Below are 17,173 nucleotides of genomic sequence, written 5' to 3'. Positions count from 1 at the left end.
TACATCTCTCTCTCTCTCTCTCTCTCTCTCTCTCTCTCTATATATATATATATATATATATATATATTTTTTTTTTTTTTTTGCATGGAATGTAGGTTAAGAACCCGAGTCCAGATTTTGAATAGCCCTTTAGTTAATGTGTAAAAAATATGCTCGAGGCAATTCCTAAGAGAGCTCTATAATGAGCACACAAGAAGAACCAAGCTGAGATACATTCGTTAAACTTGTATGTGATAAAGCCCTTAGATTGTGTGTGTTATTTTTGCTTTTAAATCCCAGAAGTAAGAATTATCAGTTTAGGAATAAGTATATGATAGAGACTTAGAGAACATTGGTTTTGTTTCAACTTATCTACATCCCTGTGTTATCTACAAGAACTATAAAATCTTGGAATGAGTATACATGCCAACTTTGAGCATTTTAGCACACTACAGAATTTTAGCCTTGTCCAATTCAACTGTAGAACTGGGCCATGAATTGGTTAATTAAAGGTATGAGTTTAATGAAAAAGAAGCTATGAATGAAAGAGTGAGTATGCAGAGGGAGTTCAATTGAGACAGAATTGGAAAATAAGGTAGGATGTGAAACAAACAACAACTCAACACTATAAAACTGAAGTGTGAGAGGAGAAAATCAAAGAAAGAAAGGACTTACCATTGGTTGGCAATTTACTTTCCACAATACCACACACCTGGAGTATTTAGAAATTACATTTCATCTTTTGTGTGATACTACATAGCTCATGTAAATATAATAGTATCTTACCTATTTAAAAAATGTTGAATGGCTTAATTTCTTTTAAGACCCTTATCATGTTTTTCACATTAAATGGGTATTATACTCCCATTATTTTCATCCCTTCCCATTTTTCATGGAAGAGATAGACACAAGCCTGAATTAAATAAAGAGGTCTTATTGTGCAGACATATTTTGGAAACCATACTATTTAATGTGAATATCAGTAGTTAGTTGTGCCATGGGCTGCTGTGGCAGTCTAGTCTATCCCCTTAAGATTGTGTTTTTTAAATGCACAAAATAATACAAAGAGGACTGAAATAAAAATATTACATGGAAATATAGTGTTGTGCATAGACTGCAGGTTAAGAAACCCTGCATCAAGATCTTTCCCTCCTTCCCCCAACACGCTGTCTTCTTTGATCTGTACAGACTGAAGCTGTAGTTTTCTCTCCAGAGTTCCTTTTATGTATCAAGCATCTTTTTGCTTGTGCATTTGCTTAATTTTGTTTTCATTTTTCTCAGTTATTTATGAAATATGGATTTAGTGAGATCAAGAGATAGACAAAAAATTCTTCACATTATTAAAATAGAGGGCATATTATGCATAAAGCATACTCAGTATGAGGATTTTCTTAGTTGAATTTGGAAACATTGTTATTTTATGGCGGTTAATTGCCACAAACTCCATAGACTATACAGCCTAGAGAGGAATGTTCTAAACCCCTGTCCAAATCCTAACCCCTCTAAAATTTCCCTTTATATAGAGGTACTTCACAACCTGTACCACATAAATAGGATGAAGGAGAACTACTCATGGTCTTGTCAGGTTGGTGGAGTGGTTGGTGGGGTTGGTGACTGACTCCTGCAAATGTCGGAATGCTTTTGAAGCCAAAGAGAAAAATAGATCCATTTGTGTTTTTTTTTTTTCATTTTAACTGTAGGAGGGAAAGTTGATCTTATGGGCAAGGGGCTCTGTGCTCTATGTACTATGTAGCATAAAACTCTAATTGCTAATATGCCCTTTTGGAGAAAAACTCACCAAAGCATGCTGAGTTTAGACCTGTGTTGTGGTTTCTCGCCTTTGATTTTTTGGCATTCTTGTGCCTTAGGCTGCAGGTATTTTAAATATTTGTACATTATTATGCAAAGAGAAAGTGATAAGAAACCTATATAATGTGTTATATGAGGTCAGAAAAGGCAGAGATTAATTTAGAAGCTTATGATGAAGAGAAAATATTTTAGTATTTTTCCTGAAGATTTTTCCTTAATAATTGAGGCTCTGAAAATGGAGGTTCTAAAAGAACGATGACTTAAGTGTAAATCCTGCTTTGTTTGTATGTAAACATGCTCCAACATTTGTGTTAATATTCCCAGATGGAGAGATTCATGACCTTACACTTCTTCATATGACTTCTTGTATAGTCTATCAATCACAGAGAAAAATATCCATAGATAAGTGGATCAAAGCATGGGTTTAAAAAGGCAAAGAGAAAGAAGAAGTGATTTACTGGGTCTGACACCCTGTTTAACATTTCAGGATCAAACCAATACCAAATTCCTAGGACATAGTAGGGAGTCCAGCAGACAGTGAATGAAGTGGCAAATGCAACTGTCATTTTTAGAGTCTTCAGCCGTGCTCTTGGTATATTGTTCTTGGACTGATTCAGTTGCAGTTCTATTGGATAGAGAAAAGAGCAGGTGTTTAAAGATCAGTTTTCTCATGAAACCAAAGTGGACAAAAAGGAAGACAACATCACTAATTCAACTTAATCAATGGGAGAAAATTTCTAGTATTTTAAATAATAATGATTTGTTTGAAAAGCATGTTTAATAAGAGTTTTCCACTATGTCACATAATGAATAGAAAATATTGAAGATGATACTGCTCCTATTTCTGCCAAACTAATCTGGATTTGAAATATGGGATACTCAAACTCTTAACATGAATTTAAGAGAGTAGATGAGGTTGAGCTCAGTTGAATTCTTTTTAATTTTTTTTTATTTTAATAGGTTTTTTTGGTGGACTGATGGTGTTTGGCTACATGAATAAGTTCTTCAGTGGTGAGTTCTGAGATCTCTGTGTATGCTGTACCAAATGTCTAGTCTTTTATCCCTTGCCACCCCCCACCCTTTCCCCCTAGTTTCCAAAGTCCAGTGTATCATTGTTATGCCTTTGCCTTAGTTTCCACATATGAATGAGAACATATGATGTTTGGTTTTCTATTCCTGAGTTACTTCACTTAGAATAATAGTCTCCAATTCCATTCAGGTTGCTGCAAATGCCATTATTTCATTTCTTTTTATATCACTGAGCAGTATTCCATAGTACATATATACCACATATTTTTATCCACTCATTGATTGATGGGCATTTGGGCTGGTTCTATATTTTTGCAATTGCAAACTGTGCTGCTATAAACATTCCTGTGCAAGTATCTTTTTCATATAATGCCGTTTTTTCCCCCCAGGTAGATACCTAGTAGTGGGATTGCTGGATCAAACGATGGTTCTACTTTTAGTTCTTTAAGGAATTTCCACACTGTTTTCCATGGTGGTTGTACTAGTTAACATTCCCACCAACAGTGTAAAAGTGTTCCCTTTTCACTGCATCCCTGCAAACATCTATTTTTTTTGATTTTTTGATTGTGGCCATTCTTGCAGGAGTGAGGTGGTATCACACTGTGGTTTTGATTTGCATTTCCCTGATCATTAGTGACGCTGAGCATTTTCCCCTATGCTTCTTGGCCATTTGTATATCTTCTTTTGAAAATTGTCTATTCATGTCCTTAGCCCACTTTTCGATAGGATTGTTTGTTTTCTTCTTGCTGATTTGTTTGAGTTCTCTGTAGATTCTGGAATTAGTCCTTTGTCAGAAGTACAGATTGTGAAGATTTTCTCCCACTCTGTGGGTCATCTGTTATCTCTGCTGATTATTTCTTTTGGTGTGCAGAAGCTTTTTAGTTTAATTAAGTACTATCTATGTGTCTTTGTTTTGTTGCATTTGCTTTTGGGCTGTTAGTCATGAACTCTTTGCCTAAGCCAATGTCTCGAAGGGTTTCCAATGTTATCTTCTAGAATCTCTATGGTTTCAGGTCTTAGATTTCAGTCTTTGATTCGTCTTGAGTTGATTTTTGTATAGGGTGAGAGATGAGGATCCAGTTTCATTCTTTTACACATGGCTAGCCAATTATCCCAGCACCGTTTGTTGAATAGGGTGTCCTTTCCTCACTCTTTGTTTTTGTTTGCTTTGTGAATTCTGACTTCAAAACAAAATTATGTTCACTGAGTATCTTTGCTACTAAGGACAGTAAGTATCATGTGTGGATAAAAGTGTACTACCCCAAATTATCTATCTCAACTGTGTGCTTCTTTCTATGATAGCTGAAATAATTTCACTTTTCATATTAATACAGCCTTTAAAGTTCATAGGTTACACTTGTGAAGAAATTTGCTGGAAGTTAATGGAATTACTGACTTTTTACAGTCAGGCTGCCTACCTGAAATTTTGAACTTAGTTCTTAAAGGTAAAAAGGTGCAATTCTGAAGTGCTCAAAATCTGTTCTTGTATTTCATAATAGAGAACTTCTGTGTTAAGTAAGAAATACTCTTCACACACTGTATATATATATATATATATATATATTTTTTTTTAAGGGAAACAGATAATGATATTCAGAAATAGTCATTTTGAAATTTCTTATTAATTGGTCACCAAAGAGTAGACATATAGAGGAAAACATTTACATGCATGGTGTTTTAATTGTGAAATTATTTTTTGTCTAGAAATATTAAAGTAATTTATTAAATACAGACTGATTATGGATTTTTGGCAGATAAAACTAATTACTATTTACTCTGTGCCTTGCTAGAGGCTTTGCTCTTTTCACATACTATTCATTTTTTTTTTCAGACAGAGTTTTGCTCTTGCTGCCCAGACTGGAGTGCAATGATGCAGTCTTGGCTCACTGCAACCTTTGCCTCCCGGGTTCAAGCGATTCTCCTGGCTCAGCCTCCCGAGTAGCTGGGACTACAGGCATGTGCCACCACACCCGGCTAATTTTTGTGTTTTTGGTAGAGACAGGTTTCATCATATTGGTCAGGCTGGCCTCAAACTCCTGACCTCAGGTGATCTACCCGCCTTGGCCTCCCAAAGTGCTGGGATTACAGACATGAGCCACCGCACCTGGCCTTCACACACTATTCATTTAATCCTCAATATCTGTAAACTTTGGTGATACATCCATTTAAAATTCAGAAAATCATCTTGGCTTAGCAAGTGACTTAAAATGAAAAAAATATCAAGACAACCACAACATGTCATGCTTTTTCTTCTTTTGAAACATCATCACAGTCGGTAATTGGTTTACTGTTTATGATAACTTTTCTGCTAGACTGTAGTCTCCATGAAAGCAGGATACTTACTAGATTTTTCCTATTCACCATGGTATCCCCACCTAGCACAGTTTCCAGCAATGCTGAGTAGTCAGTATGTATTAATCAAATAAATAATATAATAATTAAATGTCTTCATAATAGTTATGGCTTCCTGCCTCTGCTTTTTTGTTTTTCTGCTTATGTACTGCTAATATTTCTTCAAATTAACTCCTATTTGAGATTCACCTTCTTATTTTCCCTCTACCCTTCTTAGATATCGCTTATAAAATGGAATCTCTCAAGATAAGATTTTGAAGGCAAATTGTTTTTACAGTATACTGTTTTGGAAATATTAAATACCATTTTGTGCTGGCAGGTGAAAACTGCCCAATTCCCTATTAGAAAGCATCACCATGAATATTTTCTTTTGAAAATACCTACTGAGACTATTCATGCTATAATAGTTAAGATGATTTCCCTGTTAAGTTGTACCAGATATAACTTATGTACTATGTCATTGATAACATGTCTTTTTTTTTTTTTTTTTTTTTTTTTTTTTTTTTTTTGAGACAGAGTCTCGCTCTGTCACCCAGGCTGGAGTGCAGTGGCCGGCTCTCAGCTCACTGCAAGCTTCGCCTCCCGGGTTCACGCCTTTCTCCTGCCTCAGCCTCCTTAGTAGCTGGGACTACAGGCGCCCGCCACCTCGCCCGGCTAGTTTTTTGTATTTTTTTTTTTTAGTAGAGACGGGGTTTCACCGTGTTAGCCAGGATGGTTTTGATCTCCTGACCTCGTGATCCGCCCGTCTCGGCCTCCCAAAGTGCTGGGATTACAGGCTTGAGCCACCGCGCCCGGCCGATAACATGTCTTTTGGATGTCATGCCAACATAACAATGTTTATTTCATAAATATATGTTTTATTTTTGGGAATGCACCATTTTACTAAAGCAAAAAAGGTACAAACACATGTGTGAAGTTTTGAATGAAATAATTAATTACATAGTCAATAATATTTTGTATATTAACATACACACAAATGTGCATAGTTTACATTGTATAAATATAGGGGATTTGAATATAAAATGAAACAGCTTACTTTAGCTAGTTTATTGGATAGCATTTAACAGGTTGTACTTTTCTATAGTCTAGATATCACAATTTGTACTTGCTACCCAGCAGAAACCATTTGCCAATGCTTATCCTGGGTCTTAATGGAATAATCATTAATTCTTCTTTAATTTCATGGTGCAAATGTAGAACAGCAGAAGATACTAAGTTACCTTATCTGTAAATTGAGGATAATGAAAGCATGATAAAAATGTTACCTTATGGGGTGATTGTGAATATTAAATGAGCTAATATATACAAACTGCTTAGAACAGTATCTGGCACATAGTTCATGCCACTCTGTTTTGAGCATCGCTGTTTAAAAACTGCCCACAAATGACACTAAATCTAAGGAATACATACTGTGGGGATCCTGATGAAGGACCCGTGTCAGGGTGAAGATGATTTTTGCATTGCAGATCAGCATGATGAGAAGAGGGACGATGAAGAGGCAGCTGAAGGTGAAAAAGTTATAAAATGCTTGATGCCACCATTGTGGAAAACTGCAGTGTGTTACACATTGAGAGAAAACTTTTGTCTGTCCGGAGCTGTCTGCTAGATGAATCATCCTGAAGATGTATAACTGTATGAGACAATGAAAAGCTGTGTTACTTTTTTCCAAATGGTATTTGAAAGTTTTCTCTTTGGTACTCTGCTAGCCTTCTAGCATGTTACCTAAAGCAATTTCTAAGTTCCTTAGTATTGTATTTCTGATGTTTCTATGAAAAGTCATGTGAATATTTACTTAAAAGATGTTTGGGTAAGTGTCAATAGATCTACAAGATTTTGGATTTTTTAGCAATTATTTCAACCTTGAAGAATAATCATCTTTCAAGGATTTGAACGTTGTTTATATTTCAGTTTCCAGTACAATTATGCTGAGTAAACTTTTCGCAAGTGATTTTGCTCATAAGTTATAGCTGCAGTAACTATAACTGTGTCTGGCACTTAGAATGTACCCCCAAAATACATATTTAAATTTTATTTTAGAGACAGAAACCCTATTAAAATGACATTTTAAGAAATAGTCACAAGACATGAAGAGACAGTTGCTCAAAGAAAGATGGAACATGTCAAAACGAAAAGCAAACAAAAAAAAATCCAGGAACCAGCTGAAAAGAGCTTCCACTGGCCAAATCTGGGGCAGTTTAAGCATTAAAATACAAAAAAGAAACTGATCTAAAAGAATGATAAACTATTGAATAAAGTAAGGATCCATGAGCCCATACTTGTAAAAATTACAAAATAACAAAAACAACAAATAAATGGGGTAAAAAACCTCTTCTATAATGTAGAATGCCAACTAATAAATGAAAAGGAATTAGTGATTAACATTTGGTAATCACTATAATAAGTGATTACAGCAAGAATCATCAATAGCTGGTAAAAATAGTGGGTGGAACTTTGAGGAGAACAGGATATTTACAAAATCTCAAAGTATCAGTCTGCAGGATACTTATTCATTATAAGGAATAAAATAATAACTCTACAGAAGAGAAATATCTAGATAAGTATGTTAACATCGCCAATAATAGGACCCATTGACAATGTCTGTCTCCTTATGTAATGCATTGAGAACTTAGCATCACTAATTTGGTATTTTTGCTTAAAGTGTATAACCTGAATCTAACCTTGAGAGGACAAATCCCAACTGAGAGACATTTTACAAAATGACTGGTTTGCACTTTCCAAAAATATCAATATCATGAAACACAAAGACAGACTGAGAAATGGTTCCAGCTATAAGAATACTAATCCTGGCTAACACGATGAAACCCTGTCTCTACTAAAAAATACAAAAAAAAAAAAAACTAGCCGGGCGAGGTGGCGGGCGCCTGTAGTCCCAGCTACTTGGGAGGCTGAGGCAGGAGAATGGCGTGAACCCGGGAGGCAGAGCTTGCGGTGAGCTGAGATCCGGCCACTGCACTCCAGTCCGGGAGACAGAGCGAGACTTCGTCTCAACAAAAAAAAAAAGTTAAATTTTTTTATTTTAAGCAAATGAGGGATTCTATTATTTTTTAAGTTTTTGATTGAGTTAGAAAATTTTAATTTTAATTACAACATTAAGAAACATGATTCTTTTCTACACTACCAACAAAAAACACTATAAAATATTTTTAAGATACTTTATTTTCTAAAAAAAGACATACTCCGCTCCCATTCCCATCACCTCAAAAGGGAAAGAAACCTTGGCCCTGTTAAATAAGTTGAAAAGTTGATTTTCAGTTTCAGATCTTTTTTAATCTTCAAGGGGAAAAAATGATTTTAAATTAATCCACTAGAGGGCGTCTAGTAACTTTACAATCACTCTGCAGTCAAGAAACCCCGACAAGTGCATTCAACTAAGTTTATCTTATGATTCAGACTTTTTTCCCACATTACAAAGTGAGCCTTTCAGTTTTCTGTAATTCTTTGCAAGCTGACCTTATTTAAAGTTCAGCTTTGAATTAGATCCAACAGAGGCTGTCAGTTAAAGTCTTTGGAATGGTTACTTCACGTAGAACCCGAGAATCTTATATTTCTTTAAGGTTTTAGCTACTTCTCTCTGTACCATCCCAGTTGGACTTGGAACCGGATGACCTGAATTTTACTTTTTCTCTGCTCTGGGCCACATTTTCATCTTAATATTTCATGTTTTAAAGGCATAATGATATCACTGGCTGGCTGATGAAATCACAAGCATAGGTAGTATGCTACATGAGGAGCAAGTTTTTCGCTAGCACCACAAAGGTCTCTGGCCTAATGAGTGGAGTTTGATAGTAGTTCTTATCACAAGTATAATGTTGTTGCATGCCAGTTTTGAGGAGAGATGAACACATTTGAAAAACAGTGTGTTTTTTTTCTGCGTTTGTCCATATTTCTTGCTCAGGCCTCTCAGGCATTACTTGTTCTTTCCATTTTCACACCAACTTGGTGAGTTCTGCTATAAGATTCTAAAAAGATGGGTTGTGTGTGGTCCAAATTGGTTCATTTGTAACTGGAAAAAAAAAATTATAGTTTAAAAAATATGTTTTAAAAAAAGCCATGATGAAACTTTCAATTAGCAATGACTTTGAAACATAGTACTATGATTGATTTAATGGCTATCTTATTTAACACATGCTTATTTTTAAAGCAATTCTTTGGTAAAACTAACTATAGCTGGCATTCTCTGTCATAAAGGATAAAGCAGTTATAACCTTCAATCAAGGAATTTAATATTTGGTAGTGGAGATATAAAATGTATGTGATCCAGGTAATACAAGATAGACCGATAAATTTTAAGAAAGGTATAATAAAGTGTACAAAAATTCAGACTCTTACTTGCCCACAAATTAAGTTGCTATTGTCTTAGTTCCGTTTATTTTGTGCTCCAAGACCATGTTCATTTGAATGATTAATATAGAGATCCACTTTGCTTTTAGTTGTTCATTTGTCCTTGGATTTTATTTCTTTAATTTTGGTATGTTTCTCCTCTCTTGTCCCTGACCCTGGTTCTCATCGGTGTTTGCTTTATTTTGCCATAAACAAGAACATTCTGTTTTCATTTTTTTTTTTCACGGTCAATTGCAGTTGTTCATTTCTTCTTGGAATATTATCTTTAACACTCACCTTACCCACACTAATTACACCCTTACCTAGTGTTATCCAAAGGTAATTATCTTCAGATGTGTGCTTCAGTTTCCTCATCCATATATGGAGAAAATAGTAAAATCTACCTCTAAGGCCTATCATGACAATAAATGAGTTAATACATGCAAAGCACCTGGAATAGTGCCTGGAACACAGCACTGTATAAATCTTAACCATTATTATAATTAAAACTTGAAGTACACCATTTTTATATGTATCCACATGCATTTATATATTTATGAATGTGTATCATATATTTTTTCTTGATGTCTTTTAAGCATCAATTTTCACTTCAAGCTTTTTCTGCCTTTTTCTTCCCCAGCCTCCTACAGGTAAAAAGGAAATAGACAATATTGCACTGTTCAGTGGGCAGAGGTGGGTAGAGTGTAGCAGTTAAAAGATCTGGCTATGGATATGGCCATATATGGATAACTAGATATACTGATATACTGAGATGTCCACTTATTAAACAGTAATCTTGGGCATGTTATATAATATTGGAGGTTTAGTTTCTTCATGTGTAAAATAAAGATAATGATTGTACATAATTTATGTGATTGTTGGAAGCATTATATGAAATATTGCATGTAAAAGCTTATTTATGTATTTATTCACTGCCTGTTCTGTGAACCTAGCACGTAAAAACTTTTAGCCAAATTCCTGGCACACATTTATATCCTCAAGCATTATTTATCATCATCAACATTATTGCTGTTGTTATTTCTGCTAGTAGGACGGTACTATGTTGTAGCATAATGTTTGGCATATTGTACCTGTGTAATAATATTTATTGAATTTAAACTGTTTGCCAATGTCAGTAGTGCATTCTACACCAGTAAATTCTCTATGTGTTAAGGCAAGCCTCCACACATCTTCAGACAGCATATCTTTACACTAAGGATGAAGGAGAGGCCCGTGTTTCTTGCCTGCAGGACTGGGTTAACCATATAATTTAAAAGCTGTCAATATGTGATGCTCTATATTAGCACAGATAAACTAGTGATAAGCTTAACACAGATAAGCTATGAACTCTTTCTGCAAAAACCTACTCTGGAATTCTTGTGGTATTAAACGACTCTTATTAGAAACCATGTGATTTATAATTAGATATGGGCACATCTAATTTAGGAAATGTCTTCTCTTCCATGTATATTTACCACCCTAACCACAGATGGTCTTAAACCAAAGCTATCCCAGGATGTTTGTTGCTTTTTCATTTCCTCCTTCCCTCCTTTGTTTTTCTTTTCTACCTTTCCTCCTTTTTCCTCCCCTTCCCTTCTCTCCCTCCGTTCCCTTCCCTCCCTTCTCTTCCCTTCCCTTGCCTTCTTTTGCCTTCCCTTCCTTTCCCTTCTTTCTATCCCTGTTTCCCCACTTTTATATACGATACCTCCAAGACTTGAATTACTGTGCTCTGGCATATATAGTTTTGCAGAGTGAGTACAATAGCTTTGTGACCAGGGAGTAGGTTGGCCAAATTTAGTAATCACTCAGAATGCATGCTATAATTTTGAAATATTTGAAATAGTCCACTTTTATATAAGCATTTCTTTTTGCAGTTTCTTAAAGAACCAACAATTCCATACTCATATTTCTGTACTTTTTCTTTCCTGACTTCAAAAACTCTTTTATGAAGGTAAGAAGAAAGGATGGGCTTAGGAAGAAAGGAAAAGAAGGAAAATAAACATTAAATTAGTAATTAAAATTAAGGTGTGAAGTCTTAGGTGATTTTATAAGTTGTATGACTTATTCTTTACAATTACTCTTTTAAATGTAAGTAATTTGCTCAAAGTCACATAGCTGGTAAGTGGTATTACTGAGATTTGAGCCCAACTCCATTTGAATCTCACACTCATGCCACTTTTACTATCCCCATTGCCTTTTGAACTTTGTTGCAAGGAGATACGAGGTCTTTAGTAACTGTGACTGGGAGCTAGTGAATAACCAAGTGGAGGACTGGTCCTCCTTTACCTCTATTTTAACCAGAGCAGCTCCACTTATTTCTGTGTCATTCATTACGGTTTTTTGTACAGGACTTTTTTATGTACAGGATTTTTATACTGTATTTTATTTTAAAAATTTTTAATAGACACATAATAATTGTACATATTTATGGGGTACATTGTGATATAGAATTTTTAAAAAAGAATTCTATTACTAGCATAAAATTTGAAAGTTTCTATGCCACATTATGCTAAAACTTCTGAGAATGCACCGCCAAATTATCACAGAACATAGCTTCTGAGGTTAATAATGAGGAAAGTGGAAAATCTGGGAGGTCAATTTGAAATTTGGTCATTCTGAGCTGAGGCAAAAGTGTCATAAATTCCCAGATCCCCAGGCCTGAGTGGTGACAACATGTTTGTTAAGATTTTTTTTCAGCTGAGGTATGAATTACTCAAGTAATAGAAAATCAGTATGTCCACCAAAGGATGAAAATTAAAGTTACCCTTTTCATATAAATTAGGTACAATAGGATGTGCCTTTGTCAATGGGCTTATCCACAGACCATGGTGAAGCATGAGACACACTCATCATGTGTCACAGTCTAGAAATAAAAAGTCCTCTTTTTCTCTCATATTCCTCATCAAATATATGTAACATTGGTTATGGGATTGAAATCTCTTTTATTCAGAGAGATTACAGAGAGCCATAATAAAAGAAAAGAATAAGACAACATGAGTCCAACAGAGCACGTGACACTGGGAATGCCAATGGATCCTTTCAAATCACTGCTTTTTGAACTGCAGGATATGCTCAGTAGTGAGTTTCAATCAACAGTAAAAAATGAAATGTAACAGAATAGAATATGTATTTCATCAAAATTTTTTCTCAGTTATATGTGTGAGAGAAAGAGAGACAGAGACACACATTTTCAATGTAGTGTGTGTTTCTTACTTTAGATTATTGGAAAAGGATTTTAACACCATTGTCTTCAAAGGTTTAGACCTTAGCTCTCTTATGTGAAGTAGGGATAATAACACAGCTCCTATTTACTTCATAGAGTTAATGTAAATATCAAACAACATTACTTATGTGAGGTTATACAGGAAGCTTCAGGAAAGTGCTTTAAAGTGTTGTTGAAAATAAGGATGAGTCATGTGTTTTACAAAATAAAATAACATCATTTTTTGTGGCTCATATTCACATAAATCTCTCTAGTAATGTATTTGAGGTCAGATTATTACATGAAATTCCTAAACAATTCAAAGTTAAGCTCCTATTTTCTTTTTGCTACATCAAGTTAGATAAATATTTGGCATTACCTTTCTATTATTGCTGTTAATACTTAGATGAAAAGAATTGGATTGATAAAGTAATATTTCATTTATAGCTTCTAGGAGACTTCTAAGAAGAATCAAATCGTGAGTTTGCCCTTCAGTTATTATTGCAAATAGGATTATTTCTACTTTGGTTTGGATTTTAATCTACATCAGCATCTCAAATTACCAACTACTTTCGACATGGTTGTACTTACACAGATCTTATATTGCCAGCAGTCATGTCCTAAAGCAAATGATTTTACTTCTCACAGCCTGCCTTCCCTCTCCCTTCTGCAAACAAATAGGCAGACAAACAAACACTCCCCTTCTCAAACGGATCATTTCAATGGTTTTACTATTTAAACTCCTTGGCTCAGAAAACTGGAACTTTATTTCCCCCTGCTCTATTATTAACTCTCTCAATCCAATTTGTTGTCAAGTTTTGTATTTTGTTTGAAATGTCTCTTTTACTATCAATTATCTTTGATATCACCCTAGCCCCCTGATCACCTCATTGCCAGATGATTTTTAAAAAGTCTTTGTTTTGCTCCACTCCATTTGGGCCATTTGAGCTTACATAAATTTTCCCAAAAACTTTTTTTTTTTCTTTTTTGAGACAGGGTCTCATTCTGTCACTGAGATTGGAGTGCAGTTGCAGTGGTGCATCACGGCTCTCTGCAACCTCTGCCTTCCAGGCTCAAGTGATTCTCCCACCTCAGCCTCCCGAGTAGCTGAGACCACAGGTACATGCCATTATGACCAGCATTAATTTTTTTAAAATATAATTTGTTGATATGGGGCCTCCCTATATTGCCCAGTCTGGTCTCGAACTCCTGGGCTCAAGTGATCCTCCCACCTCAACCTCCCTCCCAACCTCCTGAGTAGCTGGGACCACAGATGTGAAAGTGTAAAGAAAGAATGTGGAAAATTTTAATAGCATAAGCCTTAGCTAAATCACCTCATTTCAGGTGATATGTTTGTTAAAGTTATTCTTATATGTTGTATCACTGTGAAAGAAATCATAAATTTTTCTTCAGAAAATGAAAACATTTTAGTTTTTCCCATTATTCTTATCATGACACACACATTTTCAAAAGAAATATTAAAGTGAGAAATTGATGGGATAAAACAGTTATCCAGCTTTCTAGTATCTTGTGCTATATAGTGAATTCTGCGTGGCAGTTTTTTGTTGTTGTTGTTGTTTGACCATCTGGTTAGTTTAAAAAGTCTAGATAAATTTCCATTTTCAGAGGCAAGTTTTGGAGGATCCTAGTTAATTCTGATTTATTTCTTGACACATCCTTGTATCCTGGGTTTATCATGTAGTACATTTACATGCAAGAGAAAACTTGTTCATCTGCTATTAACGTTCTTTGTTATTTTCAAGAATTTGTCCCTTTTTTTGGGGATCTGATTGTTAAAATGGTAGGTTCAGCAGGTCAGTTAACCAGGCTGCCTCTGATGAAGGCAACCTGGAAAGATGACTGCCCTCTGTGGGGAGGGCCTGTGCCTACTCTGTCAGCCATACGGCTTTCTCAATAAGCTGCCTCCAGCAAAACTCAAGCTAACTTTAGGGAAATATTTGGATTTCCATACATCCAAGATGTCTTACTTTTCTTCTATATTCAGTACCTTTTAGCTGCAAACTGCAGAGCAACATACTAATCAAGAATAATTCTTTCTAAGCTGCAGTGACAGAATTCTTAAAATTTCCACTCAAGAAACCCTAAATAAGAAACATTATAAATATTTTCTATCTAGGCAAATTTCATAATTTCTAAAAATTATCTCAACTAAACATTAAAGCCATGTCAACCAGAACAAAAAGAAAAATAGAAGAATAGAATGGAGATAAGGTCAAGTTTGAGAATCACAATTTTTGGGGGGAAGCATTTGCTACATAATAGATATTATGTGATCCATTTTATTTATTTATTCATCGCAAAAGCAGTATTAAGTAAGCATTAACCCCCATGTTACATTTTATCAGTAAAGGAACTGAAACCAGAGAGGTCAAGAAATTTGCCCAAGGTAACAGAACAGAGCCAGAATTAAACTTCACTCTCTGACTTCCAGAGCCCAAGCTCTTAAAGGTAATACAGTACTTCCTTTGATAAGACCTTATATCAAATTTAGATAGGAAATCTATGATCACCATATCCAAGTAAGTTCATGTATAATGGCTTACCTGTGGTCCTGCAAAGACACTACTGAGGATCCAGGCCAGGCCAACCATGGACTGTCCGAGCTTGCTGCTGCTTTTCAAAGCTAGGGGCCTTGTGATAGCCAGGGAGCGATCCAGGCTGATCACCACCATCATGAAGGCTGGGGCATACATGGAGAAAAGCTTTAGATAACTGAGAACTTTGCAGAGGAACTCTCCAGCATACCATTGGACTGTAATGTTCCACATCCCATCCAGTGGCATGACAATCAGAGTCTCCAACAGGTTGGCTAAGGTCAGATGTTTTAAGAGCAGCTTCATTCTTGAGAGCTTTTTCCCGTTCTCTTTCTTCTGTGTCCACTTCTGAAGTTTCAACAGGAAAGAAGCATTAAAGGTCGCAGAGAGTAGAAAAAGGAAGAAAGTAACTGTCACTCGGATCTTTCCAGACAAGGTCAGAGTGGGGAGGTTGCCCTGCATCAGTGGGATACTGTTGTTGATGACTGAACAGTGATTTTGATTCTCTTCAGGAGAGGCACTATTTGCCATATTTTCCCAGGACAGAGCTTCAAGACTTGTGTCTGTGGCGCATCTGATATTTTATTGTAACCGAATCTAAAGTCCTGTTTTATTTCTGCCTTCTTTAGATGGAAACGTCACAGGTTTAGACGTATGTCAAATTTTGTCCCTGAGATACTTAATGAGAAAGATCAAGGTTAACTTGTTTTGTGTATTGGTAATCCAACAGAGGGCTAAAACAGAGCAGGCCAAACGCATTCTGAGGGCCATATGTAATTGTAGCACCTCAGCAGATGGCCTGGCTTTCATAACACTCTTCCTAAGTGAAGAAGGATACTCACAGCCTAATTTTGAATTTAAAAGACAGACATGATATTATGATTTAAATAATTTTAAAATTTTTGTCTAAGAACTATTTAGCGTTAGTGTTCTGTCCAATATACAGATGTAGAATGATAATGAAGAAAAATGCAAACAACTTGATCCAATTAAAATCCATTGTCTTAAGGAATTAACACATTTCTCAAAAACATTTCTTGGTCTTCCTTTTCAAACACACTGTTGAGCACTCCAACACTGGACAAATACACTCATTTAAAATTATTCTACAACAAATTAAAACTTTAAATTAGAATCAATCCAATTGGCTGCATTCAAATGTATTAATCAATCTTACTGCTCAGATCCATGCTTAAACGGTTAATCAGTTTTTAAATTATTGCCTTGGTTTTTATAATTATCTAAATATTGTACTTGCTGTTATTACACACTAATGCATAGGGGAACTAGTTATTGAAGAGAAGACTGTGTAACTGCTGTAAGTGCATTTATATGTGTTTATGTTAGTGTAATATGAATATGTTCCTTTATAGGTTATCTGATCACTTCAAATTGGGACCACTTAGGAACTTTTTCTGTGTTGCTTCTTTAACTTTCATGGTGAGTGCTGGATAGTTGTTTATTAATACTTGTAAGACTTACATTGGAATTTATTAAATCACCAGCTTGATTTGTCTAATGCCAACAAGTTTGCTTCTGCGGCAGCCAAAGCAGGTACAATGTTAAGGATAAAAGTGACTATTTTGACTTAGATGGTGCATTCTTATTGGTTCATTTATTATATTTGTTTATTCTGTCTTAAATATTTATTTATTTAATAAATAGTTACTAAATATTTGCTATATACATTATCTTAGCCTTTGCTGGTGATAAAAAGTGAACACAACATCATCCAGCCCCTTTAAGGAGCTTGTTACCACAGAAGGTTAGGTAAGTGTTTTAGACATATCTTACATATCTCCTCAGCTTCCCTGTGTACTGGCTGTCTCCTGAATCTTGAGCAGCTTAGGCCAGTCCTGTACCTGAGCTCCTTTTTGACTGTCACTATATGTCCAGAAATACCAGC

At 35.3% G+C, this 17,173-nt stretch overlaps 1 protein-coding gene and 1 non-coding gene across 3 annotated transcripts; one reads left to right on the top strand and one right to left on the bottom strand.

Annotated features, from left to right (window-relative positions):
* Positions 1 to 1,005: 1,005 nt before the first annotated feature.
* Positions 1,006 to 15,839, bottom strand: GNRHR (gonadotropin releasing hormone receptor). Of its 2 annotated transcripts, none has more exons than XM_010365545.2 (3): positions 15,277 to 15,839; positions 6,580 to 6,799; positions 1,006 to 2,413 (listed from the first exon to the last, which is right to left on the bottom strand). In XM_010365545.2, exons 1-3 carry the CDS (start codon positions 15,796 to 15,798, stop codon positions 2,169 to 2,171), a joined length of 987 nt encoding a protein of 328 aa, XP_010363847.2. In that variant the 5' UTR covers positions 15,799 to 15,839; the 3' UTR covers positions 1,006 to 2,168. The 2 variants fall into 2 exon arrangements, with proteins under 2 accessions (XP_010363847.2, XP_010363848.2); XM_010365546.2 differs by having other exon boundaries at positions 2,169 to 2,413; positions 6,580 to 6,671; positions 15,277 to 15,798.
* LOC115896219 lies at positions 8,843 to 8,993 on the top strand. The gene has a single exon (XR_004056141.1). It is a non-coding gene; the product is annotated as a small nucleolar RNA SNORA62/SNORA6 family (small nucleolar RNA).
* Positions 15,840 to 17,173: the final 1,334 nt, after the last annotated feature.

This window comes from Rhinopithecus roxellana, chromosome 2 (genome assembly GCF_007565055.1).
Source record: "Rhinopithecus roxellana isolate Shanxi Qingling chromosome 2, ASM756505v1, whole genome shotgun sequence".
Taxonomy (NCBI): domain Eukaryota; kingdom Metazoa; phylum Chordata; class Mammalia; order Primates; family Cercopithecidae; genus Rhinopithecus; species Rhinopithecus roxellana.
Note: the sequence above shows the minus strand (reverse complement) of the source record. Positions and strands in the feature narration are given on the sequence as shown.

Excerpts from the sequence above, each read along its gene's own strand:
- GNRHR (XM_010365545.2), bottom strand. The coding sequence starts at position 15,798 with ATGGCAAATAGTGCCTCTCCTGAAGAGAATCAAAATCACTGTTCAGTC. Across the intron at positions 6,800-15,276 it reads GTGTCTTTGCAGGACCACAG|TTATACATCTTCAGGATGAT; the intron begins GTAAGCCATTAT and ends TGTCTCATACAG. Across the intron at positions 2,414-6,579 it reads CCTTCATCAGGATCCCCACA|AACTGCAACTGAATCAGTCC; the intron begins GTATGTATTCCT and ends TCTATCCAATAG.